The following is an 18,907-nucleotide window of genomic DNA, read 5'->3' as shown; positions in this document are numbered from 1 at the left end:
AAGATCCTTAGAGAGCCTCTATTTCAATTTTCTCAGATTACTCCTTAGAAGCAGGAAAGAGACCAAGAACCGTGATATTTTTATGACTACATTAGTACTGCATTATTATTATCTTTTTACTTAGATCCGGGTGTCTTATGGTTAGAGACCACCAGTGGGGAGACATTCTGAAAATTCAGAATTCTTTTTATCTTTCAATTGTGAAGGAGGATGATCATCTGTTAGTTTACATAACTACTTCATATAAATAGCTTAGCTTTTCTATGCAAACCTAAATTTATTCTGCATTCATTGATAGGGGCTACATTGCATGAATTCTTCATGTATGTAACATTCAGACATACATGTACAATTTAAACAAACATATACATACACACGCACACACATATGCACATAAACACATAAAATTCGAGAATAAAAATATTTTATTTAGTTAAAGCTAAATAAATGAAAGATCTCTGTGTACAAATATAAATGTTTCTCCTTATAAACAGTTTCTACTGCCAGCTTTGATGTAAGTCTTGTTAACCCAATATAGCTCCTTTTACCAGGTCAAAGTACAGTATCAATGTAAGTACAGTTAGAGGTTTCACAGACCGGCCTCTTCTTAGAATCCAATTCAAACAAAACCAGAATAACAACCTAGACTAAAAGGCAATTCAAGTCTTTACTGATGTCTTCTGAAGCATGACAAAGCACACTTCTTAAAATTCTCTTTCCCAGCTGTAAATCTCCATTCCAGTCCCTCAAACAGGAGCCACCTCCATTCCCTTCCTTCACTTAAGTATAATTTAGCTTATGTAGCTTTTTATTTTTCTTCCTCACCCTGGAGCTGACCAGCAAGCAAGAACTATTCTGAGAAGAGGTACCTGTTGGAAGGTTTGTCTGAGAAGATGCCCAGAGGGAATCAGCCATGCTTACCAAGTGCCCAGTCTCTTTCCTAGAGGAGCTAATGAACTGGATAATATATATAATATATATAATATAATAAAAGGAACAATCAATAAGCACAGGGAGGAAAGCAACATAGCAGAGTACGTAGTTACCTGTTGGTTGGTGTGATACAGCCTGAGTAAAATTAGGCATTCTGAGACAGGCGAGATCAGCCTGGAGGTGAGGGTGGAGGTGAGCCTGGGCCTGGACAATGAATTACCTAATCCATAAGCCTTTGTGTAACCTCCTGACTCAGTTTCTCTCCAGTGGCCCTTCTGTAATATTTTCCTTTATAGACATGACTTCCTTTAGCTAGATAACATAAGGAAGGATCGCTATGTACAGCGGGCAGCTAAAAGCTCTTCCAACATTACTAAGGGATGATTTGGAATAATGAAGTAGTCTCTGAGGTCCCTGAAGACTGGAACCCGGGTGTTCTGTGTCCCAAGTGGCCCGACACTCCTTAGTTTAACAGTCCAAAGGGACAGTTGAGTCCGGCTCAAAGCGCAGAGTGGCTTGGGGCACCTGCTTACAGGAATCTCCACTCGGCCTCAGCCTCCCGGTCAGCCAGCCGAGGCTCCCGCTACCACCTGCTCAGGACTTCTGCTGTCACTCCGCCCACGCCCCTTCTCGGCCCCTCCCCCCATTCCCTTCCGCGAGCCGCCATTTTCCACTACTCCTGCCGCCTATTTGGGCCCTCCTCGGCTTCCGTCCCAGATGATCCCTCCCCGAGGCTGCCACCGCCTCCTCTTTCTCCCAGGGCTGGAGCCACCCCCTCGGCCAGTGGCGTAGCCGGACTCTGTGTCGGGGCCAGCCAGATAGGGGCGGAGGTCCTGAGCCCTGTCTCGACTCGAGCGGGGGGGCCATGGAGAAAGCGGCCCGAGGCGCTTTCCACACCGACTAACGCAGGCCCGTTGCGGCTGCAGGCGCCATGGACCGAGCCCCCACTGACCAGGTACGCGGGCTCGGGCTGGGCCGGCTGGGCCGGGTGCTGGGGGTCGCCGCTTCCTCCGGAGCGGGCCCTGGTCTCTGAGTGTGGGCCTGGACCGCCGGAGCCCTTGGGTTCCTGCGGGAGCTGACTCCCCTCGCCTGAGAGCCTGGCGGCGCCCCACTCCTGCATTGTTGCAGTTGCTGCCTCGGGGGACGGGGGCTTTTCCAGCCCTGGTTACCCCCCTCCCCCGGGCTGGGGACTCGTTTTTGCTCCTCCTCTGTGGTTTGGTGTTAGGGGCCAGAGGACTCCCAAGTTGTCAGTGCTTGCCTGAGAGGAGGGTTTATAACTTCCAGCGAGTAACCCCCCCCCCCCCCCCTTTAGTTCTGGAATGTGTTTTCAAGGTGGCAAGGCTTTCGAAGGCTTCTCACCCAGAAAGACTGTCAGAGAATGTGTGGTAACTACAGAGCAGGGGGGTTATGGGCTTTTTTGGATCAACGTTCCGTTGAGCAGAGCATTGTTTTTTGCAGTGGTTTTAGGGAGGTGTTTCCTTTAAGGTATGAAATACTATGGGTTTCCCCTGCCTTTCTGTCCAATTATTTTGCAAAAATTAGTGTTTTTGAAAAATTGAGCTTATATTTTAAGAATGTGGATCCGAAGTATGAACGCATTTCCGAGACAGTTTTCATATTCAGAGTAGTTCCATTAGTGTTCTATTTTGGTTTTAATTGTATTAAATTCTTGATTATCCACGCGAGTAGTTACTGGGAGGCAGGGATGATGAAAATGTAAATAATAATCCAAAATAATTGGACCCCCCCCCGGCAAAGTGTTAGTATTTTCCATCCTTGAGCCCTCTATGAAACGACTTAAAATTTGATGAAATCGAAGTTCATTCACTATGCATTCTCTTCAGTTGAAGGCTTTGCCCAGTGTTGAGCTAGGCAAATAGATGAAGGAGAAGAAGACTAGTGATTTGGGCGCTTGGGTGGCTCAATCGTTAAGCGTCTGCCTTCGGCTCAGGTCATGATCCCGGGGTCCTGGGATCGAGTCCCACATCGGGCTCCCTGCTCAGCAGGAAGCCTGTTTCTCCCTCTCCCACTCCCCCTGCTTGTGTTCCTTCTCTTTCTCTCTCTCTGTCAAATAAATAAATAAAAATCTTAAAAAAAAAAAAAAAGACTAGTGATTTGCCTATTTTACAAATAGATAATTAGTATCTGAGGAAATGAGACAAGATTTCAAAATTCCTGTATATATGTATATATGTAGCTAGTCAAAGGCAATTTTGATTTTGAAATCTGGCTCTTTTAGCAGGCAGATTCCTAGTTGTGTATATTTATTTTTTTACAAAAGCTTTAATTAAAAAAATTATGAGAATATGAATTTGAAAACACAAATGAGTTTTATGAGATAATACCTGGGTTTACCAAAGCAAAATTGATCAGAGCCTCTTGGCTTTCTAGTGACCCAGAGTATTCTATATACAGCCTATATCCAATTTAATGAAAAAAAAAATTTTAAGGCATTTATCAGAAATGCCTTTAATTTCAAAGTCTGACAATTGAATAGGAAATTTTCTTGAACAATTTTCTTGTATGTGTGTCACTAATAAAAAGGTTAAACTCAGGTCCTTTATGATGCCAAAACTATAACCAGTAATGCTACCATATGTATACTTATGGTTCCTTTCATCTTAGAGGAAATATAATTAACTATTTAACATAGCTATTTGTGTGTGGTTATCTTAACAGCAAGTGCTGTGAGCAGATTATTTAAACTAGAGAACCTATTCCTCTTTCATCCTACATCTTTCCGAAGTCCACAACCTATTAAAACCTTGTAGAAATGTAAGGATTGGAAAGAAATCATGAATGTAGGTTGTCCGTTGAAGAATTTGTTCCTTTTTTCATTCTGGTACCTCCTGCCTCTTCCTCAGCCTAACCTTAAGTAAGAGAATAATTCTGACCACCCTCTCTTCCCACCTGCTACATACTCACAGGAAACCAAGATACAGAAAAGTGATGCTGCTTTGCCTTGTTCAGGCTGAAGGCAGTTAATTCAGGGGTCCATGGATGACCTGGAAGGAGTGTGCTTCATTTTATATTAGCATTTTTCTGGGGCAAGACTCCATTATTTTCATCATATTCTCAAAGGAACCTATCACTGAAAAAAGGCTAAGAACCATTAATTTAATGGTAGATTAGGGGCCAGAACTGAGCTTTCTCCACTTTGTGAAGTTCTTCATTGTTTCCACTATACCATAGAGTAATGTAATGGCTTTTCCAGGTTATTTGGAATCCACTTTTATATATTTACTAATGAAGTGAATTTAGATAGGTAAAAGTCACTAAAAATATATGGGATATGTGGATTTCCATTTTCCCTCACAAAATGTTTGTTTTTTCATTTTAAGTCAGTGTTGTCTTATATTCAGAATTTTGGGGATTATGCCTACAGCATTAAAACTTACTCATAATATTGTAGTGATTAGCAATTTATAGAAATTTGATTTTTTTAAAAGATTTTATTTATTTATTTATTTGAGAGAGAGAGAGAGAGAGAGAGAGAGAGAAACAGCACGAGAGGGGAGAGGGTCAGAGGGAGAAGCAGGCTCCCTGCTGAGCCGGGAGCCCGATGTGGGACTCGATCCCAGGACTCCGGGACCGTGACCTGAGCCGAAGGCAGTCGCTTAACCAACTGAGCCACCCAGGCGCCCGAAATTAGATTTTTTAAGAAAACAGTACTTCATACAAACTGTGCATTTCATGTTAACCTAATTGAAATCCTTGGAGTATTGCACAAGTGTAACTTAAAAAAAAAAATCTAAGCATGTTTTGCCTGAAGGTATTCATATTGCTCTTTTAAAAAATAAAATCTTTGATAAAAGGGTAAATTGTATATATGTTGAATTGTATATATGTTGATCAAGATTATAAAAAGTAAGTTACTGGAATACATGCTAGATAATAGTCTTAATTGCAGTAGTGACTATTTGAAAGAATGTTATAACCAAAAGAGGATCTCAGGGGTATTCTCTTTTAGTAAGACTGTATTAAATCAAAACAAGTAATTTAATTTTAATTGCCAGAGTTAGATGTTCTAAGAACAGTTATTACTTGGTATAATGCCTTTTTTTTGGTCCTTGGGGGGGGGAAGTTGGTGTAAAGGGATGTGAAAAATAAGTCATGGAGTTTATTTGTTCATAAAGGCTTAATGTTTCTATTTTTAGGAAATTTAAGACAGTGTTTTGAGACATTTTTAAAAAATGAACAATAGCCTTAGAAGTGACAAAACACTTGAAGTTTACAGTATCTTTTGTATTATCAACTAATTTAAACATTGGCTTAATTTTTAGAACGTTAGCATTAGATAAGTTCATTTAAAGATTTTATTTGTCAGAGAGAGAGGGAGAGAGAGAGAGAGCACAGGCAGGGGGCGCAGCAGGCAGAGGGCGAAGCAAGCTCCCTGCTGAGCAAGAAGCGGGATGCGGTACTCAATCCCAGGACCCTGGGATCATGGCCTGAGCCGAAGGCAGACGCTTAACCGACTGAGCCACCCAGGCGTCCCTAGATAAGTTCTTTACTTGGCATCAGGGAAATACAAATCAAAACCACAATGTGATACCACCTCACACCAGTCAGAATCGCTAAAATGAACAAGTCAGGAAACAACAGATATTGGTGAGGATGTGGAGAAAGGGGAACCCTACTACAGTGTTGGTGGGAATGCAAGCCGGTGCAGCCTCTCTGGAAAACAGTATGGAGGTTCCTCAGAAAGTTGAAAGAAGAGCTACCCTATGACCCAGCAATTGCACTACTGGGTATTTAGCCCAAAGATATAACTGTAGTGATCTGAAGAGGCACTTGCACCCCAGTGTTTATAGCAGCAATGTCCACAATAGCCAAACTATGGAAAGATCCTAGATGTCCACTGACAGATGAATGGATAAAGAAGATGTGTAATATATATATTATGCAGCAAAAAATGAAATCTTGGAGCACCTGGGTGGCTCAGTCGGTTAAGTGGCCGCCTTCGACTCAGGTCATGAGGTCATGATCCCGGGGTCCTGGGATCGAGCCCTGCATCGGGCTCCCTGCTCTGCAGGGAGCCTGCTTCTCCCTGTCCCTCTGCCTGCTCCCCCTTCTTGTGCTCTTGCTCTCTCTCTCTCTGTCAAATAAATAAATTAAATAAATAAAAATTTAAAAAAATGAAATCTTGCCATTTGCAATGACGTGGATGGAACTAGAGGGTTATTATGCTAAGCGAAATAAGTCAATCAGAGAAAGACAATTATCATATGATCTCACTGATACATGGAATTTAAGAAACAAAACAGAAGATCATAGGGGAAGAGAGGAAAAAATAAAACAAGACGAAACCAGAGAGGGAGACAAACCCGTAAGAGACTCTTAATCATAGGAAACAAACTGAGGTTTGCTGGAGGGGAGGGGAGTGGAGGAATGGGGTAACTGGGTGGTGGACATTAAGGAGGGGCATGTGATCTAATAAGACTGATGAATCACAGGCCTGTACTTCTGAAACCAATAATATTATATGTTAATTGAATTTAAATAAAAAATATTTATAAAAATAAAAAATGTAAAAAAAATAAAATAAATTAAAAAATAAAATAAAAAACAATTTACAAAACTATTGATCACCAGTGTCTTTAACTCTTAGAAAAGCAAACATGGAACAAATACATATGACTTCATGCAAAGTGCTGTTCACCGATAAAGATACAAAATCATCTGGCTTATAATTCTTTCCTTTAAATAATTGATAAACTTCAAATAGTATTGCAAGCTAAATATATTCTAAATAAGTTACTATAAAACATTTATTATTCAATAATACTTGTAGTTGGCCTTAATGAATATAAGTAAATGGTTTATCTTAACAGGTTTTAAAAATGATACTTTTGTAATAAAAAAGAAAGTAAAATAACCTTTGGAAATTTAACTTTTTTTTTTTTTTTTAGATCATTTGGTGGCGAGAGTGTGGGGGGTGGGGCAGAGGGAGAGAGAGGGGAAGCAGACTCCCTGCTGAGCGGGGAGCCCAATGTGGTGCTGGATCCCAGGACCCCAAGACCATGACCTGAGCCAAAACCAAGAGTTGGACGCTCAAGCAACTGAGCCACCCAGCCACCCGACCTTTGGAAATTTAAAAAGACATTTTTCCTAAGCCCTTGATCAAGAGGAAATAAAAAAGTGGAATTATGGGCTATTGAAAAAGTAATACATATGAAAACCTATGGGATGTGGCTGAAGGTATACTCTGAGGCAAATGCATAGTCATAAATACTTTCATTATTAAACATTTTAAAAGGTAAATAAAAATCAAGTGTCCAGGGCTAGAAGTTAGCAGGAAAACCCTATCAAAGCAAGAGAGGAAAAGAAATAGAAAACCCAAAATTAATAAATTAGATAATCCAAAAACCAGTATTAAGTTTTAGAAAAGTACCATCAGGTTTTAATAGGATTAGGTGTAATCTATTTTAAGAAAAAAGGAAGAGATTTGAATAGTAAATCAAGTGGGCAGTCTCAGTTAATTATTTTGATTTTTTTTCTCAGTATTTTCTGAAGTCTTGCAAAACTTACATATATAACTACTGCAATTGATTTGTCAAGTGTTTACTTTCAGTATAAGTCATTCCAATCAAAAACAATACAGCCAGCAAGTATCTTTTAAGCATTAGTCATTTTTTCCTTTGGAAGACATTTATTTTTCTTTGGCCATGAGATGTAAAATATCTTAATGTTTGATATATTGTATTATTACCTTAATATACAAAGGATGTAGAGGGTTTCCATGGTCATATTTTTTCTGTAGGTGTGTGATACATACTGAAATTTCACTGTGGGAGAGTGCCTTATTATGTTCTACTTCAGTTTTGATTTTAAGTGGGTGTTTTTTCTATTGCTTAATCTGGGAAAATTATTTGCACTCTCCTGGAGATTCTATCCCAGAGGAGTTTAGTGTGCATTTCCTGCTGTTGGGTGCTTCGTAGTAATGTTTGCCCATTTTCCCTGAACCAGTTTAGTACAGCACTCTTTCCAGAACATGTACTCAGTGCATATTTGTTGAATTTATATAGGCTCTCAGTGATCTGAGTGCATTTGTTTAATACGCTCTTTTAAAGAAGGCTTTTATATTTTCATGTTCTGATAAATTCTTGGGTTTTCTAGATTATTCACATCAAAGAAGTTTTATTATTGACATTTATTTTAATATATGCTAAATTTAAAAGAATGTGAAACTGCTTATGTCCCCCCCCCCAGTACAGGTTTCTGGGATTATTATGATTTTTCATTATTTGGAAAATGCTGAAATAATTTCTGAAAGATAAAGATAATTTTACTATGTAGATAGTTTTTTTTAAGCAAATAGTAGTACAGGAATAGTTAGACTTTGTGTAGTTTAGACTTATTTTATATAAAATTTCTGATTCCAAAAAAATAGATATTGTCAAAAGTAGACTAAAAAATTCAAACTAAGGAATATCACTGTATGAAGTAAGTAGTGTAATTTTTTTTTATTATGTTTTGTTGTCCACTATGTAGGACATTTTTCTTTGATTTCTATACTAATATAATTGAAATACTGCCAGAATTTGTTACTTAACATATTGTCTATATGGGCTTTATTATGTGGAATTTTAAAAATAGTTTGGGATTTATCTTTACTTTTTAGGCCTGAGAATAGCAGATGCTTCATTTTAATGTATGATACTGAAGGCCCCAAAGTCACAACAAACAACTTTTAAGACCATAGAGAGTTGTAACTGTAGGAGAAAGTTTGCCAGTCTGTTCCTACTAGTGACATCTTCTGTTTGTGCAGCTGTTGACTACAGCAGCTTCTCTTTTTTGCTAAAAACAAAGGATCACTTCAGTGTTTGTGAGTTTTATTGTTGAACTCTGATATCTAGAATTGCACTTAGAATAGAAATCATTACAAACTTTTATATTTAAGGGCATATACTGTGTATATGTACAGATATCAACTATAAATTATGTATGACACTTTTTTGACGTGGGCTGCCTAAGTTCATAAAACTCTTACAAAGTAAAATGAAACTAAGTATAAAAACTTGTTGCAACTTTTGACTTGAGCAAGAATTTGAATTTTTTACCAAGGTAATTTATGAGTTGGTACTATTTGGTGGGGAGGTATTAGGAAACTTACTATCGTAATTTATGAGTTGGTACTATTTGGTGGGGCGGTATTAGGAAACTTACTATCTTTAAATTATCTTATTTCTTTATAATTATATTAGTATTATTTCCTTTTCATATGGAAATTTGATATAATCATATTTCTTGCTAATGCCTTCTAATACAGATCTATAAAACTGTTCAGAGAGTTCTCATATGTTCAGAAGGACTTTTTAGATTTTTCAAAGATATCCTAAAAATTACATTTTCGGTGTAGTTAAAATGTGATTTAAATTTTTCCTCTTTTTATGCCTATGCATGAACTCTATAAAGCAAGATTCCATTATCTGTGCATTATTGTTGAAAATCAGCCTTTTCCCCTCATTTCCTCCTGAGGGAACATTTATTAGATTGATAACTTATATCTTACACAAATAATTTTTGAGTTCTGTTGACTATTGCAGTGAAAATTACTGACTTAGACTATTAGCATTTGAAGGAGGTTTTGCCTTCAGGGTTCAAATTCAAGAAACCAGCTAGAGTTCACAGATACTGTATTCATAAGTGCAAGTACTGTCTCTATTTCATATTCGGTTAATAGTATAAAAGTAGATTTCAAAGTTTAATCAGGTAGGAAGGATATTGAATTAATACTACTATAAATAGTTCAGATTTCTTCTCTCTTCCCACTTTTTTACAAGCATTCTGAGTATTTCCAGTGGACTCTTTTTAGAGAATAATTTATCTGAATAAAGGCTATCCTATTGAGCATATCAAGTCTTTATAGATTTTGTCTTCAGATTTTCTTGCATTTGTTACTGATTACCTTTGTGAGAAACATGCCTGACATTTATTCTGGGAACTCTGCCTTGCTCAGAGCTTCCGATAAATGCCATCCTACTGGGTTTGTTGGGCAGAAGTTCTAGTTAGGACTATTGCTTTGAGGTAATTGATTTGAATGATTGAAGCATTGGATTGCACTTCACTTACTGGTTTCTTAAAGAAGTGTTTAATATCTTTTTAGATTGTGATATTTATGTGGTTTTTAACATTCTACCTTTGAAGAATGTGTCTATAGGTTTTTTCTTTTTATAATTAAATTTAAGAAATTTGTTGTTAAATACAGAAGGAAAACTGCATAAAAGCAATGGATAGCTAAATGAATTATGAGGTGAATGCCTTGTAATTATCGCCCAAGTTAGGATATAGAACATTGTCAGGCACTCAGAAGCTCTCCAGGTACCTCCTCGTGATCACAACTCTCTTTCACATGAGTAATTTCATATGAGTAATTCCTGTCCTGACTTTTATCCCAGATCTTATTTACTTTTCTTTATAGTTTTGTCACCCACATGTGCATCCTAAAATACTTTAGTTTTTTAAATATATCTTTTAAATTTCCTTAGATTTTTTTGTAAGAAAAAATACAAAATAAACTAAAATGAGAGTACATACTCTGGATTACTTTAGTTTACTCAAGTTATCTACTGGGAAACTGAAGTACTCCTTTTTTTCTCCTAGTTTAACTGTGAGCCAAAATTTCTTGCCCTTATGTTAAGTTTGTTTTTTTTTTTTTCCATTAATCTTGGACATTTTCCTTCCTTTTAACTAAACCATACTAATCTAATTTCCTGAAATGGATAGAAATAGACTATTTTTTAGACTAGTCAAACAAATATAAAGTGAGTATCCTTCAGAACTCTGTTTAATGATTTTCCCTCCTAACAAAATTAGTTAAAAGCATTGTTTTGTCTGAAGAGATAGATTTCTTACTACCAGCTTTATTTTTGGTCTCAAGTCTGACTTCCTTGTACTCTTGATTGTTTTAACAGCTTTGGTTACATAAGAAATGATTTCATTAAAATGCAATAACTTCTGATAAGCGTTTCCCTGTTTTATTTGATGGCTTTGCCTAAATAATCATATTTAGTTATTTTAATTTGACATTACTGCTCCTTTGGATGTTTTCTCATACTGAGGAGATCTAATTACTATTTGTAAACACCGACTCTTCCATTGTTAAATTGTGAATTTGTATTAAGTTTTTTGCTCCTTTATTAATAGTGTGTTTTACTATCTCTTTTAAGAATGTCAAGCTCTCAGCTGAGGTAGAGCCATTTATTCCCCAGAAGAAGAATCCTGATACATTTATGATCCCGATGGCACTCCCAAATGATAATGGAAATGTTTCTGGTGTAGAACCAACTCCAATTCCCAGCTACCTGATTACTTGTTATCCATTTGTGCAGGAAAACCAATCCAATAGGTAATTTGTTTATTATTATTTTCTCTTTTGTGGGGGGTGAGTCGGAAAATACAGAAATTGGCAAGGCATACTTCTTCATTTTTTCCTTTTGTAACTTTTCCTTTTTTTAGGTTTATTTATTATTATTTTTTTGTAATTTCTACAGCCAACATGGGGTTTCAGTTTACAAGCTTGAGATTAAGAGTCCCATGCTCCACCAACTGAGCCAGCCAGGCGCCCCTCCATTTGTAACTTTTAAACATTAGCCATTTCCCTTTTTTAAGAGAAATAAATAAAACCAAATGAGGTAGAAATTTGAAAATTGTTAACGTGGGTTATTTTCTCATTCTTTCTAAGAGGAAATGGAGTTTTTTGGATGTATCTCCTACAATAAGTCATTAAACTTACTTTGAAATAAATTGATACAAGGGAGGAATGAATATTCAGAAAGTGGTGAACGGAAACCCTTTTAACTTCCAGGACAGTCGGGCATAAGAAGAAAATACCAAGGGATAGTTCTTAACATTGAAGTGTTTATGGTTAACATATATTTCTGGACTCTGATTCTAGTTTAAATTTAGCTTCTGTGCTGTAGTCACAGGGTGATTTAGCAAAATCATCTTGCAGTTCAGGTAATGTGTGACCTGGTGGTTAGGGTGTAACTTGTGATAATCATGATAGCCTTTTTAACCCTGCTTAGACTATCTGAGTGATTAGTACTTTGTTGGTGTAGTTCACGGTACTGCTTTATTAAAAGTACTTCCAGCCTTTTACAAGTAATATCACACATAGAAAATTATATTTCTCTAGCACTCTGGGACAAATGGATGAGGTAGCTGGACTCTAGCCTCTGCTCAACCACCCCGAAGGCAAAGGCAATCAATATTTCTGCACACGTATAAGCCATCATGTGGCACACTAATGTGCCAAGGCACATTCTTTCAGATATTCTTGATGTAAGAGAGATGAAGCCACTAAGCTACTGTATGAAATATTAAATATTCAGGTTAATAATCTCTCAAACTCTATAGTTTTGGGGATTGGACAAAGAATAAGGGATCCTTCTCAATTGAGGTTAGCATTGTGTCAAACAATTTTGACCTGTATAGGGCTACATTTGAAGCGACTTAAAAACCAAATTTAATACTATTTTTTTGCATTTGACAAAATGGCCAAGTGTAAAGTACAGTCAATTTTTCTTACCATACTAAATAATCTTTGAGAATTCACGAGTACACCAGCCAGCGGATTAAAAGTATTTTTTTTTAATTATGGCAGTGAACATTTTTCCATTGTGCTTTGTTATGGGAGTAGTGAGGAAAAAGCTCGATGCTCCGGCTCCCCATGGCCACTCATTCTTCTGCAGCAGCCTTCTGTAAGGACTGCTGAGACAGGAAGAATCTTGCTGATGCTTAATAGGAAATGCACTAGAAAAGGCTCTAATGCCATGTTAGATAGGATGGCAATGGACAGGCTTACCTCTTTCTCTTCTTTCCCTTGGACCAGGAACCTGCTTCCATTGCCAAGGAGGGGAGCCAGGAAAAGAGCTTGACTTGGCCAAATGGTTCGGGGAGTATGGGAGAGGAGTAGGAGGCTTATCTGAAGAAGGAGAGGTGGAGGAATCAAATCACCCATTGTAATGATCACCTTACACAGGGCTCACCTTACCCTGCTTTTTGTAGAAGGCCATCACAGTTGTTAGCATTGGATGGGAACTTTGGACTGCCTTTGTGTGCAGATCCAGCAGCTAGGTGTTTAACTTCTAGGCAGAAATACCCTGAGGAGGTTGAGGAGAGAGTTGTAAATAAGAATGGTATGTACTTTTAAAATTTTGGAATGCAGTAGAACTATCAGGTTGAATTCCTTTATACTGTCATTTAAGTTGTTATTACATGTATATAATAATCTCTGATTACAGCAAAGAAATTTATAAGGTGATAATTTTATCTCCTTTTTATTATGAAGGCACGGTTCTGTACTTTTTAAAATTAAAATGAATTAAGAGGTTTTGCTTCAGCATTACTTTCAGACTTGTCAATAGATTTGTTTTTTTTATTTGATTTTAACAGACAATTTCCGTTGTATAACAATGATATACGATGGCAACAGCCCAATCCAAACCCTGCTGGACCATACCTTGCCTACCCCATTATATCTGCTCAGCCACCTGTTTCTACAGAGTATACATATTATCAGCTGATGCCAGCACCATGTGCCCAAGTTATGGGATTCTATCATCCTTTTCCTACACCTTACTCCAACACCTTTCAGGCTGCAAATACCGTAAATACTATAACCACAGAGTGCACTGAGCGTCCAAATCAGCTTGGGCAGGTCTTCCCATTGTCCAGTCATCGAAGCAGAAACAGTAACAGAGGACCAGTTGTACCAAAAGTAAGTGACTTATTTTGATTGGCTTTTATGTTTGATATTTCTGTTGTTAATAATAGTGTAAGTAATTTGTTACTTGTATTGATTAGCCTTGATGCTGAATTTACTGTAAAACATTTCATTCACTATTATAAAATAATCAAGGGTAGAGCATTTATAAAATAATTTTTCCTGTTTTTTATTGTGCCTTATTCTTAATCGATGGTATGATTTACAGTCATATTCAGGTTCCTTCAGAGAGTTTTATTTAATCGTAATACACAAATATTTCCAGATTATTTTAATTTAGTGAAAAAAAATTACATAGTGACACCAGTGTTTATAAGTGGTAGTTTGGATCCATGCCAGTGGTGTTGAATGACTAATGCACTTCATATATTTCAGTCTTCAGAAATCAGTAGGAGATATTATGGGGAACAACATCTGTGATTCATTCAATCCCTTCAACTTCATTGTTGCTATTCTGTGAATTTTTAGTAGCAATAGCACTTTGTTACTCATGTATTGCTTTACTATATTATATGAACACAGGGTCTCCTAGGGCTGAAGAAAATGAAAGATAAATGTGTGAAACCACTCTTAAGACCAGTCTGTTGACTAAGTAAAAAAAAAAGGAGACATGAAGGCCTTGAAAACACAAGAGATTTAAGGTTTATTCTACGTAACTATATCTTAACTAAAAGGTTACTTTTATATTGAGGCCTTAATATCAAAGCAAGTAAGAAGAAAAGCCATGTTTCTTCTCAGCACTTTTGAGCTAATGGAGGGTAGAGTGATTTCTTAAATGCATCTGTGGCTCTATCATCAAGGAGTTGATGCTTTCCTAGATTCCATTAGCCCAGCTTCTTCAGTGAAAAGTCTTTGCTGTCTTTTGGCATACTTTTTACAAATTAAAATACAAACATGCAGCACAGTTTGCTTTAAAAAGCTATTAGTATTTGTTCATGAAAACACTGTGTCAAGGGAAATTGTTTTGGGACCGCTGGAGAACGTAAAGAAACAAGTATTGGAAGTAAGGTAGTAGTATATAACTTTCAGGTGGTGAAGAAACAGGATTTCTCAGAGTGCATTTTCAACACTTCAGTTTAGGAAGTTAAATTCAGAGTTCTGTTGTATAAATCACTATTTAAGTGATGAATACTTCTGTTTTAAAAAATGAAGGAAAGGATCAGCTTTTTTATATTTTCTTTCCAAGCTCTAAAGCAGAATTGTTTTTGTACTTTCTTACTATCATGAAAGGAAAATTTATCCCTTGGATAAGCTACTACCCTTTTTGTTACCCTTCTAAATAAAAATTTACAACCCCTTATATGACATGATTATACTTCTGTCATTTATTAATTATTGATTGAGAAAATAGGAAGTACAAGTAATATTTAAAATGAATTAATATTTTATTAGTCATAGTAGTGTTACTAGTTATTTGAAAAGTAGTATCAAAATGTGTGTGTATAATACATCATTTAACGTATAATTAGATGCAGATAATGTCATGAATTCCTAACACAGTAGCCCTCTTTCCCCATGGGTTGGAAGCCACTAATTTAGAGCATACATTTAGGTGTGTTTTATAGTAGATATGTATTTAGTACATTGAGTAGGATTTTAAATTATTATTATTATTATTATTATTATTATTTGTGCTTAAATCAGCAACAGCTTTTACAACAGCACATAAAAAGCAAAAGGCCACTGGTGAAAAATGTAGCTACTCAGAAAGAGACAAATGCAGCAGGTCCTGATAATCGATCAAAAATTGTGCTTCTGGTAGATGCTTCACAGCAAACTGGTAAGCAAGAGTGTTTATGTATACATCACTGATTTTTATCTGTTTTCATGTATTGACTTTATAATTGTAGACTATACCACTTTTCAGGATTCTATACCTTCATTCTTTCATTTATCCTGCCACTTTGTGAAGTTCTCTAGGAAGGATAAAAGCAGTCCATGTCCATAATGTTCTTCCAACTTGTTTGCTGGCTAATGTGCAGTTTTGAGGAGGGTTTGAGGTGTCCTTATCCCCGTATAGTAGTGGAGCAGTTCAGAAATCAGAGATGGAATATTGCAGACATTGTAAGAATTTGAGGACTCATTTGGCAGAAATTAAAATTGTATGTTTTTTATAACTAGTTTAAAACCCTTTATAAAATACTCTAATATTGTATAATATCTTTATAGAAAGAACTTGGCAAGTTTTCTGTGCCATATTTTAGCAAAGATCTGAACCAAACCTGTCAGTGGCACCTATATCCTGTCAAGCAAGAAGAATTTTGGACTAGTTGGATATCATTTTGTCCAGAATTTTTTAGAGGACTGCATAAACTTTAAATAAGGAAGCTTTATCCTGGTAATAGATAAAAATTAATATTTTCCAGTTTATATCATTAAATTCCAGTTTGTATCTCTGATCTCAGCTTAATAGCTATAGAGTAAGTAACTGTCTCCTCACCCATTGTCATTGGTGCTAGTAAAAAAATTTTTGTTAATGATCGAAGGCCAAGAATTACATCTGCTCAAACAAAGGCACCTTTACTTTTTACCCCTCTGTAGTCTCCACTCTGGCTTGAAATAAATTTGATGGTGCAAACTTTCATTTGGGCTGTATCTTTTCTTTTGTGACATCAGTTCAGTTATTTTTTTACAATTGCTTAGATCCATTAGGAGTAAGAAAGGATCTGGGAATCCGTTAAAAAACAATCTTCTTGCTAGTACAGTCATTGTGTGTAGTTTGTAGCCATAAAGCAGTGAGATTAATGGACTAACAAATGCTTGGAGAGGCTATAGAAAGAATCACAATGTAATATATTACAAAGTTTTCTGTTTTGGTTATTCCTAGTCCTAGTGACTTCTACATGCTTTAAACCCTGGGACTGCTTTTAAAAATCCTTACTTCTTTAGTTTGCTCATTTAGTGACCACAAAGACAATCTTCTGAAGCATAAGAATTAGAAAATGAATAGATGATCCATTAGCAAAACAAAAAGGCAGCCTACTGAATGGGAGAAGATATTCACAAATGATATATCCAATAGGGGTTAATATCTAAAATATTTACTCAATATCAAAAAACCCAGATAATCCAATTTAAATTGGCCAGAGGACCTGAATAGACTTTTTTCCAAAGAAGACCTACAAATGGCCAGCAGACACATGAAAAGATGCTCAACATCACTAATCATCAGGGAAATACAAATCAAAACCACAACAGAATAATCACCTTACACCTGTTAGTGTGGCTAGAATCAAAAAGACAAGAAATAACAAGTGTTGTGAGGATGGAGGAGAAAAAAGAACCCTCAGACAGTGGGAATGTAAATTGATGCAGCCACTATGGAAAACAGTATGGGCATTCCTCAAAAAACTAAAAATAGAAATACCAAATGATCCAATAATTCCACTACTGGGTGTTTTACCCCCCCCCCCCCCCCAAATGAAAACACTCATTCGAAAAGATACATTCACTCCTATGTTCATTGCGGCATTATTTACAATAGCCCAGATAAGGAAGCAGTCCAAGTGTCCATAGGTAAATGAATGGAGAATGGATAAGGAAGATATGGTATGTATATACAATGGAATATTACTCAACCATAAAAAAGGATAAAAATCTTGCCATTGGCAACAACATGGATGGATCCAGAAGCTATAATGCTTAGTGAAATAAGTCAGATGGAGAAAGACAAAAAATGTATGATTTCATTTATATGTGGAATCTAAAAAAAAAACAAACCCTGCAGAAATAGACCCATAAACACAGAGAACAAAAACTGATGGTTGTCAGAGGGTTGGGGGTAGCTGATGGTAGCTACACTTGTAAGCAAAGCATAATGTATAGACTCTTTTAGCATCAATGTGTTGTACACTTGAAGCTAATGTAACGTGTGTCAACTATGCTTTAATAGAAGTAAAAAGAAAATGAAAAGTGAAGGTAAAATTTGATTAGAAGATAATACCTTTTATCAGTATTCTTTAGTTTGTTTTCAGATTCTGAGGATTGTACATTCTATCAATATTTTTGTTTAATTTATTTTTAATTTCTGAGGATTAATTGGTGTCAGTCGCAGGTAGGATGAAATATTAGAACTTAAAGGAATTTGTAACAAATTTTTATTCTTGAACACAAGCTTGTATTTAATGAGTTTAACAAGATGATTAGATATAATATACAAAAATTAAGTGCATTTCAGTGTGTTACGAACAAAATTTGAGAAAAGATGCCATTTATAATAGCAACAAAAATACAAGTTTCTGGGAATGAACTTTACAAAAGATGTACAAGACATTTATGCAGAAAATCTTAACTTTATGGTAGGATATTTAAAAAAAAAAACAAAAAACCTAAATATCCTGTTCATATAGGATGATTTGATACTGCAAATGTCATTTTCCCCAAAGTCAGTCTGTAGATTCAGTGCAGTTCTAATCAAAATTTTAACAGGAATTTTATGGGAACTTGATAAACTAATTCTAAAAGGACCATTTGAGAAGAAAAGAGCTTTTTTTCTAAATATCAAGACCTATTAAACTATCTTACTTCCTATAGGCTTTTACAAAAAATGCAGTATATGAAAATTAGAACAGGGGACCCAGAAACAGATTCATATGTATGTGGAAACACATATGGAAAATAACACAGATAGCATTACAGATCCCTAATTTACAGCCCATGCATTAAGGACAAATGGGAAAACCCGTTTGTTGAAGAAAATATAGGTAGATATCTTTATGACGGCAGGGAGGAAACTATTTCTGAAGTAAATTCTGTCTATCAAAAGTGAGTGGAAGAATGAGCCAGAAACTTGGAAAAGATTTTTACTATGCCTATCACTGAAAAAGTTTTAATATGAAGACATAAAAAATTCATATGAATGAATAAAAAAAATGATCCCACCTTGTTCTCAGGCTCTGGGATACACCAGGGGGCTGAAACAGTTTGGCAGGACTATAGTAATCTTTCCTTTGACCCAGTTGTCCTTCCCCTATGAATGTATCTAAAATGGATATGTTTCCCTAGAAAGAAAAAGGACTATTTGATGAAAGATCTGAATTGCAGTATCACACTGAAGCTTCCTAATGTTTAGTAACAGGTGACAAGTCAAGAAAAGTGTAGAACATCCACTCAGTGGAATAATATGGAGCCTTCTCACATTATAATTATGGAGAACATATACATAATATTAAATAGCCCGGGGCGCCTGGGTGGCTCAGTCATTAAACGTCTGCCTTCAGCTCAGGTCATGATCCCGGGGTCCTGGGA

General features: G+C 36.3%; 1 protein-coding gene across 2 annotated transcripts in view; it reads left to right on the top strand.

The window, feature by feature from the left end:
* Positions 1 to 1,679: 1,679 nt before the first annotated feature.
* SECISBP2L (SECIS binding protein 2 like) overlaps positions 1,680 to 18,907 on the top strand; it is a 62,396-nt gene continuing 45,168 nt past the window's right edge. For both annotated transcript variants that reach the window (XM_044917918.1, XM_021693738.2), the window contains exons 1-4: positions 1,680 to 1,888; positions 11,103 to 11,281; positions 13,330 to 13,654; positions 15,305 to 15,440. In XM_044917918.1, the coding sequence (XP_044773853.1) occupies positions 1,865 to 1,888; positions 11,103 to 11,281; positions 13,330 to 13,654; positions 15,305 to 15,440 (664 nt within the window). In that variant the 5' untranslated portion in view covers positions 1,680 to 1,864. The remainder of the gene's footprint in view (positions 1,889 to 11,102; positions 11,282 to 13,329; positions 13,655 to 15,304; positions 15,441 to 18,907) is intronic.

Source organism: Neomonachus schauinslandi, chromosome 9, assembly GCF_002201575.2.
Source record: "Neomonachus schauinslandi chromosome 9, ASM220157v2, whole genome shotgun sequence".
NCBI classification, from domain to species: domain Eukaryota; kingdom Metazoa; phylum Chordata; class Mammalia; order Carnivora; family Phocidae; genus Neomonachus; species Neomonachus schauinslandi.
This window is presented reverse-complemented; position numbering and strand designations above follow the sequence as displayed.